Genomic DNA, 20,290 nt, shown 5'->3' with positions numbered 1-20,290 from the left:
TCAAACCGGAATCCAACACTGCTTCGGGGCGTAAATTGGGAGGATTGTGATATCTCCAGTATGGACTCACATACCGACAGCTATTACACAAATAAATTGGGTATACTTATCTATTTTGAATAAAACCTTCATTCTTAAAGTGCTTAAAATGAATTAATTTCATATAAGCTAAGCCTAACTATACACAGTATTATCTTGCAGTATTATCTTGCAGTATAGCATCTTATATACTTTTTCTTGAAGAGTGCTTTCATTGCGACTAAGACAAAAACCTGATGTCTCAATATCAAGCAGGTCTTGAGATTTTATACATGAATACAATCAAATCCTAAATTTTACGGAATTTGTTAGGATTACATATTAAGGAAATATTACTTATTATATTATGTTTAAAAGAAACAGGAACAAATTCTAATAAACATTCAACACCCGATAGGCAATAAGCTAATCTGCCCATCTAAGCATGAAACAAACTCTTGAAAATAAATTATACGAACTGTAATCGTTATTATTATATTCTCAAAGTCGTATTACAGCAATATAAATCCATTTACGAAATTCCCAGTCTAATTCAATATACGAAACGCCTGAGATGCTAAACGAGATACAGGTTCGAGTTAAGTGAAGTGTGAACGCTATTAGTGTTATTACTAAGGAAATTAGTCGTTAATGACTAAAATACTAAGTCGCCTATAAATCAATTTTTCAAAGGCCAAATTGCATTGGAATAACAAAACGTCTGACCTTCAACTCACATCCAATCGCTTTACGTTAAAAATAGCCAAGATTTTTCTTTTATCTCTCCACCACGAAATTATCCATTAGGTAAATAACCAACAGCTTTGTACCTGTATCAGGACTTGATTCGTTTTTAATTAAGTTAAGGATTTCGAAGTATAAAGTTGTTTGTTTATTTTAAATTATCTATAGGGTTATAAGAAAAACAAATTGTCAGAATTGTTTTATATTGTAGACAAACGCATTAAGATATGCAAATGCTAAGTGTATATTCCAGCGTTATCTTCGCTAGGAAGCGACGATGTTCGTTCAATGGAGGCTGTATCGGAGATCTTTTCGGATAACCAAGACATTACCGTGATGAGAATACAAGAGTCGAGTAGCTAAGGAGTTGTTGCGACGAAGAATCTGAATATACAATTTCATTATTTTTGAAGAACATGAACAAATTAACCGTAAGACATTTGTTTAAAGTATACGCGCAGTTTCTTATCACACTTTATTGGTACTGTGTTACTAAGCAATCGAATATCGATCTCTAAATGCGAACGAGTTCACGACCCTATAAATCCAATCTTGTTTATTGGTGATACAATACGTTTTTAATTCGCAGGCGGGGTGGAACCAGCGTCATGTATAATATTGCAGCAAAACATTATAAAAATCAGAGTTTGAAGGGTTAAATTATCGTTATCGTAACTCCATTGAGAAACTTTTTTTTTATTGCAAGATGTGTGGACGAGCTCACAGCCCACCTGGTGTTAAGTGATTACTGGAACCCATAGACATTTACAACGTAAATGCGCCACACACCTTGAGATATAAGTTCTAAGGTCTGTGTATGGTTACAACGGCTGCTCCACCCTTCAAACCGAAACGCATTACTGCTTCACGGCAGAAATAGGCGGGGTGGTGGTACCTACGCGTGTGGACTCACAAGAGGTCCTACCACCAGTCGATGTCTTGTCTGCTCAGTCTAGTGACTATTGCGTTGTGGAATCTAAATACTCCAGCAACTCATCGGTTCAGACAATGAGTCCGTTACTGATCTTCATAAATGTATTCATACGAGGTATGAGTGAATTAATAAGTAATAGTTTTTCTGCATCCAAATATCTTTCGTCAAATTTTCAAAACTAGTTCATCCTACAAAACCATTGTCATATTCAGTTCAGCTGTGGTTTCAAAAGGCTATTCAGAGACCACACAATACTGCGTCACGTGAATGGTGCGCGCCATTCTATGGTTTAGGCTGAAATAAAAAGGAAAATATAGGAACAGGCTTAGCTTTGTTTACTGAAAGAAACCAAAAATTGGATTTAGATTTAATACATAAGTCGGATTTTAGTACGTCAGACGTGTAGTTATTTGCAACACAATTTTTGCCCTTAATTCAAGCACATAGCACAGTACGATCAATAATGAACGCGTTTCTTTTTAAAATGTCGTACAATCAAATCCCACTTTTTCCACAAAACCAATTGTTAAGCAATCCCCTAAGCTAGTTGTCCACTTGCAAGAAGCTTTATTGTTAAGTTGTAAGCACTGTTGCGCGATTAAAATAAGCTCCGGAAGTCGAGACGATTATAAGAAACTACCTATGTCATATAATACAAATATTGATTTGCTAAGTTCATAAAAAATTGTGAATCCGCTACGTAAGGCGGAAACAACTCGCCGACGCCGCACCAATTTGCCTCCTCGAGCTGTACAGATTTTTTTTTAATTACGATCCGCGTATCTTGAAAAAATGTTAATATTTTCATTATTACAATGTGAATGAACTCACAAACAACTTGGTACACATAATCGGAGCCCATACACATCGCAACGTGAATGCCATCACTCTCCTCGATTTTTTTTTTCTACGTATGCTGATAGCATTGAGAGGCTATTTCGGCTTCTCCTTGACATGTAGGTGAGGCTCAAACCGGAATGGTGCTAACACTGACCCTAGCAAGAACAGTGCGTCGCAAAATCTACCACCGAATCGAAAACGCGACCCACTAAAAATATCGTACTTAACAAATGTTCACGATTGACTTCCACGGTGAAGGAATAAAATCGTGTAATAAAAATGAAACCCGCAAAATTATAATCCGCACGGGTAGGTACCGCCGCCCTGCCTTTTTCCGCAGTGAAGCAGTAATGCGTTTCGGTTTGAACGCTGAGGCAGCCGTTGTAACTGTACTGAGACCTTAGAACTTATATCTCAAGGTGGGTGGCGCATTTACGTTGTAGATGTCTATGGGCTCCAGTAACCACTTAACACCATGTGGGCTGTTCACGCATCTGAGCAATAAAAAAAATTAGGCGATCAAGGCACTACACACCAAAAACTCTTTCGAGAAACGTATCCATCGCAAAGCAAACCTTATTGCCCCATCACCGACTGATCCCATAACCTAAAATCAAAACGTGAAGGAATCTTGCGGCATCTGTTGTCGACATTGAAAACTAATTCGCGATTGTAATTCAAACGATTTGTTGAGATAAATGTGATTTTTCCTTAGTCATGATAGATGGCGTTGAAATAAAAAAGTAGCATAGAATTCTGATTGGTCCAATAGCACCTTGTGGTTATTTAAATTTACCCTGAAATATACAGAAAATCATGCTTATTTCATGTCCATACCAAAAGCTTTTCAGGGTATATAAAATTAGTGTATCTTTGAAGTTTATATATCTGAATATATTGGTAGTGAATTTCGACCACACGCAGGGTTGATGTAATATGGCGACTCCTCACACGTTGTCTTATCACCAGACCCTAGACTAGGCTCTAAAAGCGCACAGAAATCTAAGTAAATTTAATAATTTAGAATGATGATGATGTTTAACTCTCTCTGACATTTTTATATGAGGGTAAATTGCCGCTACTAAGCCGCTAATAAGGCAGTATGAAAAAGGTCAAGGGGCCATATTTTGTGACATAGTCGCGTACGGAAGTTTTTTTATGTTTAAGAGATTACTGGTGGCCCGGATGCCTTTCCAGTTTTACCAGGGCAGGTGGGCGAGCAAGGGCTCAGCCTGGAGGGGTAGGATTTACTAACAGATACTAGAGCGCCTCCAAAGGAGACCTAACAACTCAAGAGTAGTTGCTTCGCGAATGAATCTACTACCGGATGGGAATCGCGACCCGCTGAGAAGATCCGGCGAGAAACTCAACGGGCTGATGTTTAGGTTAGGTTACATGTCGAACTCTTTGCCGAGTTCGACGAGGACGGTTACCGGGCCCTTACTCCTAGTGTTAGAGCTAAAGGTATGTAATGCAAGGGTTATTGGATCTGAGGGATCCGTAAGGACGTGTCGTTCCATTTTACTGTTTGATTGGTTCCTTGAGTTTAACCTTAATTGTCATAAAATCGTACATAAAACATATGATCTGAGTGTATATAAGATTCCCTTTGAGGGGATAACTGTTATTTTCTTTAACAATGTTTCACTCCTGGTTCCTAAAATACAAAATAAGGCATCTTTTAATAAAATTAATTAATAAATTGAAACACTTTATTGAGGAATATAACATATAGAGCTACATATTTATTTCCATTACTAAAAACGATTTTTCTATTCTAAATGTAAACTGCATCTTCGGATCCGAATAGTCGTATGTCGAAAGAATTTTGTTTGAATTTATGGTTGGAAACTTTATTGTTTTCAATCATAAGATTATTTTTCAAAGTATCTTACGTCGACATGCAATTGTTTAGATTTATATGTTGTTAACCTAACATTACAATAAAAGAGATTATACATTGATCCAGTGACAGTCAGCAGGTCAGTCGGTCTGTTTACACGCGTCCAGTGGTTCGTACTGAGTTGTACGCGCCCGGCGCCCACTGTCGCCAGTCGCTGGCTCACTGTACATCTCTACTAATTCAACATTGTGTAGATCTTATCTTATTCAAAGAGACTAATACTTTGTGTTTTGATTTGTAATTTAACCCTAAATTCACTATTATTTAAGCAAAATGCTTTTAACTAAAAGTAGTTCTAGAATTAATATTTGTTTTAAAGTTAAAACATTATAGAATTTTAACTTTTTTTTTTTTATTGCTTAGATGAGTGGACGAGCTCACAGCCCACCTGGTGTTAAGTGGTTACTGGAGCCCATAGACATCTACAACGTAAATGCGCCACCCACCTTGAGAGATAAGTTCTAAGGTCTCAATTATAGTTACAACAACTTTAAAACAAAACGTAAAAATCTTTGGAATGGCTAATTTAGAGATCCAAATTGTGTATTAATCTTAAAGTGCTAGTATTAATATGTAAAATAGGTACTATTTACGAAATACAAGGTTACAGAAAAATAAAAACAATCTTTAACATAATAAAAATAATCTTTTATACAGCAGTTACAAATAACACGAATAGTTGAACTAATTAAACTTTCAAAAATAAATAGAAGAATATGAACTATTCACGTATAATTCAGTACATACCTATCATTACATGTCTGTATCTGGTTTACAGAAAATCCAGACTGCATTTAGTATTAATACAAATTAAACTTTATTTCAATACGATATTAAGCTATAGTTTAATATGGAGTATTGAAGATATTTCTTTAATTTATTCATTTGAGTATTTGTAGATAATGGCACAATAACTCACAAACATTGCCCCGCGGTCTTAGAACGTAAACTCAATAAATTTTACCTCCAATTCTGAGAATGACATTGTGAAAATTAAATATATTTTAAAATTAAAATAAAATAATTAAATAACTTCAAAGCTTAATGCCTTTAATGTAATAGCTTCAAAACCTTTGCCTTTAATGCCTTTTTTGTAGTAATGAAGGAAAAACAAACATTGAAGTTAAATCATACTCGATTACGGAAATGATATCTAGAACTATCTGTAGTAGAGCATGTCGATCCTAGGTAGAGATGAACTCTTACTCTATTCGAATATTAAACGACACTAAAGACACAGAGACTAAAATTATCTGTAGCTCCGTTACCACACGCGCAGCAAGAGCTCGAAAAGCAACAGCTGTTTCAGCAGTCTCATCCTACTATGGGTTGTAAGTCAACTTCAAAATCTTATAATATGCTTGAAGAAAATTGTGTGTAATGAGCTCTCTGACGTCACAATCATCACCGGACCGACAGACACCAACATAAGAATACTAATCTACCAACTAAATCGTGGCATCAAGGCTGACAACGTTCAGGAACAAAATACAAATTCTCTTATTCGTTCCATGAGAGTGCGTTGGGCTATTCCAGACTGAGATATCCAGTCTCTTGGGCACTGAATGATGGATTCGGGTTCGAGGTACTTTCTCTGGTCTGGGATGTGTGCTACCAGTATCCTTAACACAATTTTTTTTATCATGAATGCCGTTAGTTTTCCGAAAAAATGAGTGACTTCTAATCCAGACTCGAACCTGCGGCTTGTGGCCGGTATACAACGTTTTGCACCGGGGTGGAGTACAAGAATACATAATACTAAATCCAAAAAGACAGAAGACAAACTTATAAGTTTAGTCGTACCTTTATAATAAATCTTAAAGACTATCCACCTAAAGGTTCCAAATATAATGATTAAAAGTATTGTGTGTGTGCGTTTGCAACGTATTTAGGGTTGATTGGCCTTCTGCTCCTGCTGCAGCAGCTGGGCCAAGTTGGAGATCTCTATCTCCTGGACGTGCCGACCCGAGAAATGGATGTAGTCGTGAGACAACGCGTCTACTGAACGTTTGCGAACTGGAACACAGACGAAGCAAGAATTACAATTTGATTATAAATTGTTTTACGGTGCAACCAAGTGGTGGTACAAATTTTAAAATATCCGATTTGTTTATTATCCTATTTCACCTGGAAATTTGTAAAGAGAAGAATTTAAAACAAAGTAAAAGTGTCCAGTCTTGTATTTTGGAATCTGGCAATACCGTGGATACACACTATTGCTGTGAGACTTTTTGGCGGGAACGCGAGGAGTGAAGTTGTGTGATTTGTTTTATTTTGTCTATTTAGTGTTTCTTCGGGTTTAAATGTGTAATAATGGTGGTTTATTAACTGTTTAATATCTGTGAAAGTGCACAAATGTGGAAAAATGAAACAAAGCCGCTGGACGTAACTTCTCGGGATCTTCCAAAAAGTCCACTGAAAAAATCTTAGTAAATGACCACAATTTTACTGAGATTATATTTCATCCCATTTCATTTCATTTAATTTCATCCCAGTTGATTAATGTCTCAAATTAGTCGTCTTCATTTTATTTCACTCCATAATATCATTTTTCATAAAAATATGAATATAAATTATTAAAATAAGACATGACTTAAAGGTCTCAGTTACCAGGTCATAAAATCACTTAAAAAAAACACTATTGCTGTGTCACTATATTAAGTCAACATTAATTAAAGCAAATTGGTTTATTCGTTTCTGCCTATACAACAATGCGTTTGACTAAGCTTTTAGCTCTGTGATGTCTGGCTAGAATAGCACCTCCTATTTCACCTTTTTTTTTTCGTTTTTCCTACCTATGCTGATAGCCTTGAGAGGCTATTTCAGCTTCGTCCTAACATGTAGGTGAGTTCACGAGGCTCAAACCGGAATGTTGCTAGCACTGGCCATAGCAAGAGCAGTGTGCAGAATCTACCACCGGATCGGAAACGCGGTTCACTTAGAATATCCGGCGAGACACTCAGTCGGCTGTGTCTATGGGTTAATTCGCTCGTCGAGCCCTTCGTTGCAAGCCACGGGTCCGACGAGGACGGTGACCGGTGCTTGTGGTACCTAAAAGCACCGTTAATGGATCGGTAGAATCCGTAATGACGTGTTTTGGGCGACGTTGACTATTTCACCATTACGCCAACGTGCTGCGATCGCAAAGCGCCATTCACCATTAGCAGGCGCATAGTAAGCCCGCTACTTGGGTACCATCAACCTGATTGTTTCTGCCACGAAACAATAGTGATTGGGATGGCCATTACGCAATAATACGACAACATTACAATAACTGCGACTTCTACGCGTCTCCAAAGCGTCTTCATAGCGGCACACAGCTTATGAATGATTTATTTTATTTCAGACAACAATAAGTCCATATGTGTACATAGTATCATTAAAGTATACTTAACATTAACAAAACCAATCAAATAAAAAATATACATTTATTAAAAGTAGCTATCAGTGGAATACATTTCAAATATTCCATTCCACTGATACCTACTTCGAACCAACCATTATTATTACTAATATTATTTAGTCCGCAAGTGAACCATGGTACAATGGTTCAAGTACCGACAGTCATAACGGTATGTTAATGTCTTCAGGATGCTGTTAGTGCTGACCCGGACCCGGCCAATCAGGGATGTGCATCTTTTCCGCATGGTCGTAAAGAAACTTATGATATCAATGATAAATGTTCATTCAAAAGTCACACAAACCCGAAGCCTTTTTATATAAAGTCAGACCTCCGCGCTTAGTGGACGACCTACAAACATCAAATGACCCAGTTACAGAAGCCAGCTGCATTGCGTAAAACATTGATCGTAAGCTCACCAAAGGGCGACGAATGCACTTTTGTTTAAACATGACGTAATTAAGAGTTTTCTTCGAGGCTTTTCGTGAATTTAAGTTACCTTGTGTGTAAATTGTTTAAATTTTATCCAAACATCTCCAGTTTCATTTATGTATTACGTTTTCTCTTTGGTCATAAAAGTTTTTTTCTTCCATATGTTGGTAAAAAAAAGAACTGAAAATAGGCTGATAGTTTACTGAGCTGTTATGTCTATATAAATGATATTAAAGTGTAAATGCTTTTATTGCCTGATCTATACTAATATATAAATCTACAGCGGTTCTTACAGATGTTCCGTTATAACTACTGAACCATACATCCGATTGACTTGAAACTTGATATCCGTGTAGAAAATACATGTACTTAATAGATAGGGTAATATTTATATGAGTGTTGGACTCTCAACATCAGTTACGGGGACGTTAATGGTGAGAATCCTTGTGGGGGTGAGAAATAATAATGTTAATTTTAAATGCCCAGCGAAGCAAACGGGTACAGCTAGTAACATTAATAAACGTATATAGGCCCAAACAAGCACCGCCATTCAACAGACTTTCCACACAAAAGACAGAGTTTCGAGTGAGCAGCACGGTGCTATAAAAGATTGTAAAATAATAAATGAATACACACTCATGGGTTGGTCGTCCTTCTCCAAGCGGTAGACCGGTTTCTGGTTGCAGTCGTCGAGCAGCAGGCCGCCGTCGGGCAGGTCCGTGAGCGCCGGCAGCAGCGCGCGCAGCGACGAGCGCACGCGGGTCACGTCGAACGCGTCCCCGCGCTGCAGCCCCGACGCCAGCATACCCGGCAGCAGCACCAGCTCGGGCTGGAGCTCCATCGTGAAGCAACGGTCCGAGTCGATGATGCCTAGCAACACACAATACATTTTTACTGGTGGTAGGACCTCTTGGGAGTCCGCGCGGGTGGGTACCACCACCCTGCCTATTTCTGCCGTGAAGCAGTAATGCATTTCGGTTTGAAGGGTGGGGCAGCCGTTGTAACTATACTGAGACCTTAGAACTCATATCTCAAGATGGGTTGCGGCATTTACGTTCCAAATGTCTATTGGCTCCAGTAACCACTTAACATGAGTTGGGCTGTGAGCCCGTAAACCAATCTAAGCATTAAAAAAAATTAAAAAAATGAACTACACGTATTTTAACAATATAATTGACATTCTGAAACACTGAACCCAGTGATACATGACTTCGGATCTCGATCCCGCGTGCCAAATTCATAAACAAGCAAAAATACCTTTTTGAAATAACGTCATCCACAATTACATTACTATGGAATGAACAAAATATTACAATATTTATAAAGCTATTAATAAAAAATCAATAAAGTTGTCCGTAATACGCATGTCAGGTTCACCTAGGAGGAGCATATCGATCGAGACTTATACTGTGATTGTCTTGGAACGCTCACTAAAATATTAAGATAAGTCAATCGATACTGCATTATGTAAATAACTACACTTACTTCTATAACAGAGGCATAAAGCAAAACTTATTGTATTTATGTTTCGTTACGCACTCTTAATCCCCATCGTCTTAAATGATGGCTATTAACACAACACGAGCCAGTGGACAGCTGGTACATTAACTCAAGGGTGGATCCAGCTTTGGCGCCAGGAGGGGGTCACATAGTCAAATTTAGATGCGTTCGTTCCCAAACGTTTGCCATTATACAAAGTTATTATATTATATTAAATTAATTAAATATTGAAGGTATGTAGTTACATAAAACCTGTATGGTGACAAAATATATAAATAAAATCATTATATTCAATTAGTGGTCCACCTAAGTCCTGGACCCAGCTCAGGGGGTGGTCATGACCCCCATGATCCTCCCCCTGGATCCGCCATTGCATTAACTGTGTAATATTACCACAGTCCTACCTATTAATGTCACTAAGTGGTCTGTAGCGTTTAAAAGATGGGACAGCCGTTACACAAAACCCCTAAAACTTCGTCTTCATGTCCAAAAGTAGATCGTATCTGGCTTTAGTAACCATAGATTTGAACTTTAAGCCATTTGCAAATTTAAACCAATTACAAATACGTGCAGTGTCTGCTCTTGTTTACAGGAAAGATACCCTTATGCCCAATATATTATTTGAAATATATTAATATATTATTTGAATTTGAAAACAAAAAAATACCTTAAATTTGAGTTAAAAAGCATCAAGTGAAAGCTGGTTTGATAAAATACGGCAAGTAGATTGGGCTAGCAGTGAACAATTATTTCAGATGGCATAATGTATTACACGCCGAGTGCTCAGACATGATGGAGAAATATCAAATACTAAATACCTTATTTACAGAGAGTAATGCTTTGCAGTTTGTAATATTTCTGTTGTTCTTTTATTCCGTTACAAACATATTGCACCAAACTAAGCACTAGACAGTCTCAATCAAAATCTCATAGGAGTCAAGTTTTGATAGATAATAATTACCTACCACCATCATACCACCCACACCAACAGGCTTATACGATACGTCAACGTTTTACGGCTGAAAGTTAAAAATCACTTACCAGTTGTATTAGTTTGGAAATCATGAATGAAATGAATGCGGCGGCCATTGTCAATGACAGAGATCTTTTCGACGGTCTCCCCGATGTCCAGTTCCTCACGCAGCGCCGTGATCAGCTGGTCAGTGGCGGCCTCGTCTAAAGTGCTCACAATCTGCACATCAGGCTCGTTGGACCAACGAAGAGGCATTGTGCGGAAGTTTGGTTCCATTAATTGCGAGTCCTGGTAGACATTTTTAGGCTTTTTTTTATTGCTTTTGTAGGCAGATGCGCATACGGGCCACCTGATGATAAGTGGCTACCGTCGCCCATGGACGTCAGCAATACCAAGGGCACAGCCAAGCCACTGCCTACAAATTTCCAAGGCTTTGATTGGTTACAAACTTTATACCATTACAGTCATATATTCTTTCCACACCAATATGCGCCCATAATTTCACAGTCGCAAACATTGACATGTGTAACTTTTAAGCCGATTCGAATAATGATTACTGAAAAATATGCAGCTCGGTCTTCGGAAACTACCACTACCACTGTCCCATCATCGTATCGTGATACTACTCTTTTCATCTGCCCTAGATAGATAATTTTCTTTAACACGCAATTGCTTCGCATCCGTGCCGGTTTTACGACAATCCCTACTACCATTTGTGATTTATTTTCATGACTCAATAAAATTTAAACTATAGTGAGGGGTAGATCTCAGGGGTATTTAAAACTATGGGTTAGTCACCAATATCGAATTTCGAATTTTAATCTTCCTTTATCACAAACAATTTTCAATTTTAAACAATAAATACATTTAGACGCGGGCGCACGCTATTCACACTCAAAACGGAAGCGCCCGGAACATAGATTATACACTGTTGAAAAGATCGACATAGATGCTAACTATGTATAGCGAGCGGGCATACGGCCGCGAGAGTGACGTACCGGTCGGTTTGCTACATACTCCCCCTCTAGTCCTGGAGGACGCCCTCGCTCCTGGACTAGCATCTCATTACTACTGGGCTGAGGGACAGGCGCAAGACCAACCATACCACCAGCTGCGGGAGAAAGACGTGGAGCTTCAGCACATGGTTCAGCATGCCGTGTCGTCATATGCCCTGGAACTCGAGAATCTGTTTTAACATTATTTGGGGGACGACCACGTTTCTTTTTAGGCATCACCGGCCGCGGAAGAGCATCACTCTGATTCTCACGGTATAGAGTGAGATCGTTCACATGATATTTCCCTAAAACTTCATCAGGTTTGTCAACATGCGCGACGTGGTAAGTAGTAGGGCTGACCTTTTTAACGATGCGATACGGACCATCGCGTTTTGGAACAAACTTAGAAGTAAGGCCATTAGCGCTCTTACTGAGGACATGTGATTTGATGAGAACCATGTCACCTTCGTTGAATGTTTCAATGGGCCGTCTCGAACGATCAGCATACCCTTTAGCTTTATCTTGAAGCGTCTCTACACGTTCGCGCACCGCTGAAAAGGAGTTAACAAATTTCCTGAGATAGGGAGTTATTTGGGGAACAAAGTTATCTTTGTCTAGAACAGCACGAAGGTCATGGGCGACTTCTGTGGGGGACCTCATCTCTCTGCCAAATGACAAGTAAGCAGGTGACATACCTGTGGTGCGACATTTAGCGTTATTAAGAGCGAATCGAATCACTGGTAACATGTTTGGCCAGGAAGTGTGGTCACATTCCACGAGTTGTGCTAATAAAGTCTTAAGATCTCTGTTTTTACGTTCGGCAGGGTTTGCTTCTGGGTGATAGAGAGGGATAAGGTTTTGCTTTATCCCCAGGATGGACATGCATTGACGCATGACTGCCGAAATAAATTGTACGCCATTATCAGAAACTAGTCGGCGTGGAAGACCGAACCTCATAAAATACTCCTCTATGAGGACATGTGCACACGCCTCAGCAGTAGCTTCCTTCAATGGGAAAAGTTCTGTCCACCTCGTAGCAGTATCTTCTATTAGCAAGATCCAACGCTCCCCCTGTTTTCCAGGTGGTAACGGGCCGAAAAGATCAACTGCCAAGACCTCGTTGCGCTGGTTCATCACCGGCGTCTGCAATAGACCTGGAGGCTTGGTATTAGCAGCCTTATAGCGTTGACAATGGACACATGCCTTTACATAGTCGGTTATGATTCTTCTCATTCCTGTGAAGTAGAACAGACGTGAGACTTGTTGGTAAGTCCGGTCAATTCCTGCATGTCCAGCGGTAGGGGCATCGTGAAGCTCTTTGAGAATGTCGGTCACTTGATGGGCAGGAATGACTAATTGTGGAGCCTCGGCATCAGAATCCGGATTAAGTCGATATAAAACACCTTGTTCCATTAGAAATCCTCTTTCTGACCATCTTTTAGCAGCAAGTTCATCCACTCCTTCCAGTTCTGTGACGATCTTCTGTATTTCCGGATCAGTCAACTGGTCTTGACGTAACTGGGTAGGTGACTTGGTGGGCAGGTCGCAAATGACAGAACAGATGCCGCAGTTATTTTGTGTTTCGTTGGAACAGATCGGTCTACTTAACGTGTCAGCGACAACGTTAGCTTTTCCTGGGGTGTACTCGAATCTAATGTCAAATTCTTGGAGTTTAAGCGCCCAACGGACCAACCTACCAGCAGGAGACTTTAAAGAAAGCAACCAACGCAAGGGTTGGTGGTCACTGCCTATAATAATTGGTTGGCCGTCGAGGTATGGCCTGAAACGCTCCACGGCCCAGACTACAGCAAGCGCTTCCCGTTCTGTAGTAGAGTAGTTGCGCTCCGCTGCGGTGAGTAGGCGGCTAGCATACTCGATAGGCCTTTCGTCCTTGCCTTCCCCTTGAGCTAAAACTGCGCCAAGTGCATAGTTGCTCGCGTCAGTACGCAGTACTAAGGGTTGTTTAAAATTCGCTTGAACAAGTACGGGCGCCGTGGTCAGCAGACGCTTCAATTCTTTGAATGCCTGTGTTTGTTCAGGTCCCCAGCTCCATGTGTAATTCTTCTTGGTCAGTCGAGTAAGCGGTTCTGCTATCTTTGAAAAGTTTGGAATAAACTTCCTGAACCAAGAGCATGTTTGGAGAAAAGTTCTTAAATGTTTTAGATTAGATGGTTCCAGCATATTAAGGACAGCACTGACCTTCTCAGGGTCAGGAGACACACCGTCTGGAGTGATGACGTGGCCCAGATAACGGACCCTTTCTTTGGCAAAAGTGCACTTCTCTCTGTTTACGTGAAGTTTAAATTCAGACAAACGACTAAAAACAGCTTCCAGATCTTGTAGGTGTTGCTGGAATCCTTCTGAAATAATTAACAAATCGTCTAGATAAGCAAGTACTGTAACATCCTTCAAAGCAGCACAGGAGCGTAGACGATCAATAAGCCTTTGGAAAGTCGCCGGCGCATTCTTCAAGCCGAACGGCATTCTTTTAAAACGGTAAGTGCCTAGGGGGCAGACAAAAGCTGTTTTGTCTCTGTCTGCTTCTCGGACCATAACTTGCCAATATGAAGAACGAAGGTCTATTGTGGTCATGTAACAATTCTTCTTCGTACTCTGGAGAAGATCATCAATGCGTGGGAGTGGGTAAGTATCCGATTTGGTTACTTCATTTAAGCGCCTGTAATCCACGCAGAATCTTACATTACCATTGGACTTCGGTATCATCAATGCAGGAGAGCACCAGGCGGATTCGCACTCTTCAATGATGTCATCTGCCAGCATCTTCTCTATTTCATTCTTCATCGTCTCCTTCTTGGAAGGGTTAAGGCGATAGGGCGGCACAGCTATCGGGGGGTGATCTCCGGTGTCTATGCAATGTTCTATGAATGGTGTCGGACCTCCCCCTGCTGTAAAAATACTTTCATGCCGAATAAGGAACTCAGATAATGCTTGGCGCTCAGCTGATTGCAAGTGCATGCCTTCATCATCCCGAAGCATGTTAGCAGAAGCTATGCACACACCACGAGACATAGGTTCAAAAAGTAATTTATAATGCACCTTAGCATCAGTACTAAAATACCATTCATGACGATGAAAATCAATAATAACTTTGGCAGCATTAATAAAATCAATACCCAATAGAGTTTCATTATCATTAGAATCAGGGAAGATTATAAATGGAATGTTAATCACTATGTGTTCTAACCTCACTGGTAATATGGTTGTCAATACATCCATATTCCGAACATGACCATCAGCAAGTTTGACTCGCCTAGTGGAGGGAGTAAGAGGGTGACCCTTATGCAGAAGGAGAGCATACAGCGTGTGACCAGCAATACAATGCTTAGCTGCTGTATCTATAAGTGCAGTACCCTGTTTACCGAGAACTTGAATTTTGAAAATAGGCCGTAAATGCAAATACCTATCATCACTCTCACGGTCGTACACGGACGCTACAACACTTCCCTCACATGTACAATAATTAAAATTCAAACAATTATCAATTTCCACACATTCGTTAATTTTTCCAAAATTACACTTACTGCCTTTTGTGTCACAGTCATGGTTAGTTGAAAATTTTAAATTATTACAATTTGGTTCAATTATTTGATTATAAGGTAAAATTGAGTTCTTACATTTAGGTCTAGTTCCCTGGTTATAACAAATATTTAAATTTTTACACTTTGTCCGAACATCCTGATTATATAAAACATGAGAATCACAAAAGGTTGGCATCTCATTATTACTAGTGCAATTACAGTTAATATTCTTTGACACAGAATCATTACAGGCATGAAAATAAGATTTTCTGGAAGTAGGGCCTCTGTTAATGGTAGCATAATTAATATTTGCATCCCGGTTACAAAAATTTTGACATTCAAAATTACTCAGAAAATTATTTTTGTCATGCTGCTTAACATCATTCATACATTGCATTCTGAACAGGTAAATTAGAACTAATTGTGTTAGTATTATTAACATTACACTGAACACTATAAAACGCATTATTGTCATTTTGCACACCCTCGGAAAAGTTAGATTGACTTTGCTCACCTCGGTTGTTTAACTTACGGCACTGTTCCCGTGCATGTCCAAACCGTTTGCAGTAGGAGCACACTGGACGCTGTTTCTTCGTGGTCACGAATTGCTCTGCAGAACCTGGCACAGCAGCGGCAGGCGTGGCAGCGGCATACTGGGCGACAGCGACAGGCACAGCGGTGGCGGGCACGACGGCCGCGGCGGAGTTTGGAAAGCGCGCGCGCGGCGCCGGGGCCCTCGCACGAGCGGCGCACGGTTCAGGCCGACTCGCAGCCTGGGCCGGCTGGGCACGGATCGAACGCACACCACTAGTGGACGACACTGGTCTCGATTGAGTCTCCTCTATCGAATCTTCTATATTCCGAGCATGGTTTAATAATGAATTGAAAGATGTGATTTGTTCACGGCGCAATCTTGTGCGTATTCTATTATGAAGCAACCCGTATATCATATCAAGTTGTACTTTTTCAGTAATATCATCCCGCGGTAGCTTTGCCATAAGCGCACGAATACGAGCAACAAACTTGTCTGTGTTTTCGTTATCCTGCGGGGAAGCAAATATTTCCAAATATATTCTATGTGGTGGAAGGCGGGTGCCATATGCATATATTAAATTTTCTTTGGCTTCGTTCCAAGTGGAGATGTGATGCTTTAATCCTAGCCACCACGTAGCTGCGTCAGCAGACAAAAGCATGGCTAGGCCTCGTATGATGTTAGCGTCAGATACTTGAACGCATTCTGTATAACTTTCAATTGCATCTATAAAGGCCTCAACAGATTCACCAGGTGCACCGCTGAAAGAAGCTCTGCAACGCGCCAAGGTACCATCTACGTTCACTAGGGGCATCGGCGGAGGAGCCGGAGTCGACGATCTTTGTTCCATCACGTACGACATAATGTTCTTAAATGTTTCGGCCTGCGAACGTTGCAGCGAGGCCATCAACGCTGAAACATCATCCAAGTTGAACGTAGAATTGTTGCTACGTGATTCGGCGTGGGGGCGATCATGGGGGCTATCATGCTCCTCGTGATTTTCGTTGGCATTTGCATCTGCAGCAGGAATAACGTCGTCTTCGCGACGTTGCTGGCGATCTTGATTTCTAGTTAAAGGCATTCTTTACAATTAAGCACCAACAGCATACAATAGTTAGCAAATTTTTCACAAAAGCGTGCGCGCCATTTTGTTAGTCCAAGCAAGAAAAAAATTAGGAAACGTTGGGCAGCCAGATATAGTGAGGGGTAGATCTCAGGGGTATTTAAAACTATGGGTTAGTCACCAATATCGAATTTCGAATTTTAATCTTCCTTTATCACAAACAATTTTCAATTTTAAACAATAAATACATTTAGACGCGGGCGCACGCTATTCACACTCAAAACGGAAGCGCCCGGAACATAGATTATACACTGTTGAAAAGATCGACATAGATGCTAACTATGTATAGCGAGCGGGCATACAGCCGCGAGAGTGACGTACCGGTCGGTTTGCTACAAAACTTTTTTTTTGCTCTTGTAGGCAGTCGAGCATACGGCCCACCTGATGGTGAGTGGTTACCGTCGCCCATGGACTTCAACAATGCCAGAGGCAGAGCCAAGCCGCTGCCTACCGATGCCAGGGGCAGAGCCAAGACGCTACGTAGGCACCGAGAAACTTGTATGGACTAACAATGACTATTCAAACGCAACCATAAATTACACCAAAGTAAGCTGTTGTAAGTAAGTAGTTTTTAAGCTCTTGTAAAGTAACTCTGTATCTCCAGTGATTTTTTAAGAGGTATTATCTGATGGCCCGAAAGGTACAAGCTTCACCAGCACGGGTATGGCAGCATGAAATCGGCCGGGAGGCTGGGCATTTGTCAAAAACTGTCCGAAGGCCTTCAAGGAATACCTGCCAGTTGAAGATCAGTAGTTACCCGAATGCATCGCATGCAGGATCGCGGTCTTCCGTACCTTAACGTACCTACTTCGCGCTACCTACTACATACTGCTTTCCTATCTAGTCTGTCTGCCTTTCCACGAATACAAACAAGATAAAATAATATTCAATGACTTGTTATCCTCGTTGTGCATAATCCAGAATATTGCAGTTAAAAAGACCGCTATGAGTAGAAAATGCCGTATAATTTACTGACGAAGAGAATGGACATCATTTCATTTTAAAAATATTATTTCTAGCACAATGTTTCAATTCTCGTTTCAACCTCAACGACCTCGAGTCACAGACGTTATTACAATAAAGATATTTTCAATTGACCCGTTTGCGATTTGATTGACCCAATTTGCGCAGTGACCTCCGGCTGAGACCCCTCAGTAATTGCCCCACCTAACGGCTCGACAACTTCCCGCATACAATTTTCAACGCAATGGCTGATGATCATAAACAACTTGGACCCCTGGTTCTGTATACCTCTGCTATTCTCTGTTTTTAGGACAGTTTGTTTCTCGAAAAAAAAATGTATTATAATTTCTTAGAGGATTTATCTCCGGTCACTATCGAAACAGAAACGGAATTGAGCATGTGCCAACTTTGAAGAATTTTTGCGGCCACCCATGGAACGTTTCCATTAGGTCATCCAGAGATCCTTATACCGCGTGCCGTTCGGCTCTGGGATGAGCTCCATTCGTCCCTCGCTCATTTCCACAACACTATGTGATGCCGCTCTTCAATCGAGGATAAAGAACCTATATGTGCCAACGGTATATCTGATATCTATGAAAAACAGCAATCACTATCTAGTAGCGCGTATGCTCATTTACCTTCAACAAAAAAACTGTGCAGTCGCGAGACCACGTCAATGAGTGATAATCATGAATTACACAAGATTATAAAATATTGATGTTTTATGGAAAGGACGTAACGCTTTTTCGTCACGTGACAATTTCCAAACGCCCCGCCAAGAAACTTCGTTACAAAGAAGTTTTGAGGTTAAATTTCTACATGCTTTTCATTAATTCCTTTTACAATACCTACCTGATATTTCGTACATTTTTGTTTATTAAACAGTCGGTTGAAGAAAATATTAACTTTAATGGGTATTAAAGTTGAATGTTGCCGTCACTGTACAAAACAGTGCTCTCTCTGTCTAGCACTATCATAAACAATGGGAATTTGCTCATATCTGATTAAATATTTTTTAGCGCTTGTGTCATAAAAATGAGACATAAGACTAATATTAGTCAGCACGAAGGTTCAAGATAAGAAGAAAATCTAACTTACCCTAGTAGAAATGGGTATGGTACAGAAGCCCTGGTATCGTCGTACGGTGCCGATTCTCACGTACTGACGGTACAAGAGCACGCCACCTGCAATGCTGGTCGCGGCCACCACTAACGCCATGAGGAACATACACACCAGCATAGTAGCGGAACGCTTCCTCATGATGTAAGGGCCCTCGATGTTGTGCATATCGATCAGCTCCTGTTGTTTACACTAACAAATAATCATTTTTAACCGACATTAAAAAGCAAAAAAAAATGCAATCAATAATCACAAAGAATGGATCAAGCTTAGCCATGGTATTTTTAGATAGAAGAACAAACCGATACCACCGCCATCTGGTATATTTTTAGCAAGTGAATTCGGATGAATTCCACCAATATGTAAAAAATTTGCAATACAAGACATAATATTATAGTAATTGACAAATAAATATAAAATTGCTTTCGGTGCATATACTGTGCGTATTTCTTAATTTATTTGTGTATTTACATAGGTGTACTAGAATTATTTCCCAAAAATAAATTCGGGTGAATTCCTAACATGAAATAACCAAAATTAATTTAAATAATATTTGAATGGCATTATTTTCTGTTTATATCATAGAAACATTACCGTTGATTCTCTAAAATTATCTTAAATTACGTCGAATTAAAATGAACAAAAAGCAATAGGTAGTAAGTTTATGGACTTCGATCAATATCCGACTAAGATTTGATTTAACAGTTATAACTCGCAAGAAAACCAGAAAACCCAAACGAATTTTGCGGAATTCAACTCTAGGTCATTCAAATAAGTTTCTATCGGTTAATAAAATAATGTTAAAAAACAAAGAATCTAACGAGCTAAGTACCAGTATATAATTTAGGGATGTGACATGCTTTTAATTCTTCGATTGTTTTGAATCATAGTGAGTAATGTAAGTAAAATTTGAAATAAATAATTTACAAAATTAAAATGAAAAACTTTTATTTAGCGAAATATAAGTTAAAGCTAACAAAAAAGTAAATGTTTTTTTTATTTAAGCTAATCAGTAAATTATAATTACGCACATCTTCACATAATTGGTCGGCAATGGCCTCAGGCTTGTGAGCGTTGAGACTGGGCTTCGTGAAAACGGTCATGATAAGATTATTATCAAACACACCCTAATCCACTACGATTTCAACTTCAATAAATATTCAGTGTTACAGAAACGCAGTCTTGAAATGACTGACAAAATTCATCAATAATTTCATGCGTTGCTAGATACCAAAATCTTTACGCCATATAGCAACATTTGTGTTTTAGTCGATT

General features: G+C 39.7%; 1 protein-coding gene across 4 annotated transcripts; it reads right to left on the bottom strand.

Annotated features, from left to right (window-relative positions):
- Window positions 1–4,234: 4,234 nt before the first annotated feature.
- Window positions 4,235–20,235, bottom strand: LOC101739397 (uncharacterized). 4 transcript variants are annotated; one of them, XM_004925774.5, is made up of 5 exons: window positions 20,047–20,233; window positions 18,995–19,207; window positions 10,813–11,032; window positions 8,908–9,141; window positions 4,235–6,455 (listed from the first exon to the last, which is right to left on the bottom strand). In XM_004925774.5, exons 1-5 carry the CDS (start codon window positions 20,116–20,118, stop codon window positions 6,328–6,330), a joined length of 867 nt encoding a protein of 288 aa, XP_004925831.1. In that variant the 5' UTR covers window positions 20,119–20,233; the 3' UTR covers window positions 4,235–6,327. The 4 variants fall into 4 exon arrangements, 3 of the variants coding, with proteins under 3 accessions (XP_004925831.1, XP_004925832.1, XP_062524384.1); XM_004925775.4 differs by having other exon boundaries at window positions 18,995–19,195; XM_062668400.1 differs by lacking the exon at window positions 18,995–19,207 and having other exon boundaries at window positions 20,047–20,235.
- Window positions 20,236–20,290: the final 55 nt, after the last annotated feature.

The sequence above is a fragment of the Bombyx mori genome, chromosome 4 (genome assembly GCF_030269925.1).
Source record: "Bombyx mori chromosome 4, ASM3026992v2".
Taxonomy (NCBI): domain Eukaryota; kingdom Metazoa; phylum Arthropoda; class Insecta; order Lepidoptera; family Bombycidae; genus Bombyx; species Bombyx mori.
The sequence above is the reverse complement of the archived record's forward strand: the minus strand, read 5'-3'. Positions and strand labels throughout refer to the sequence as shown.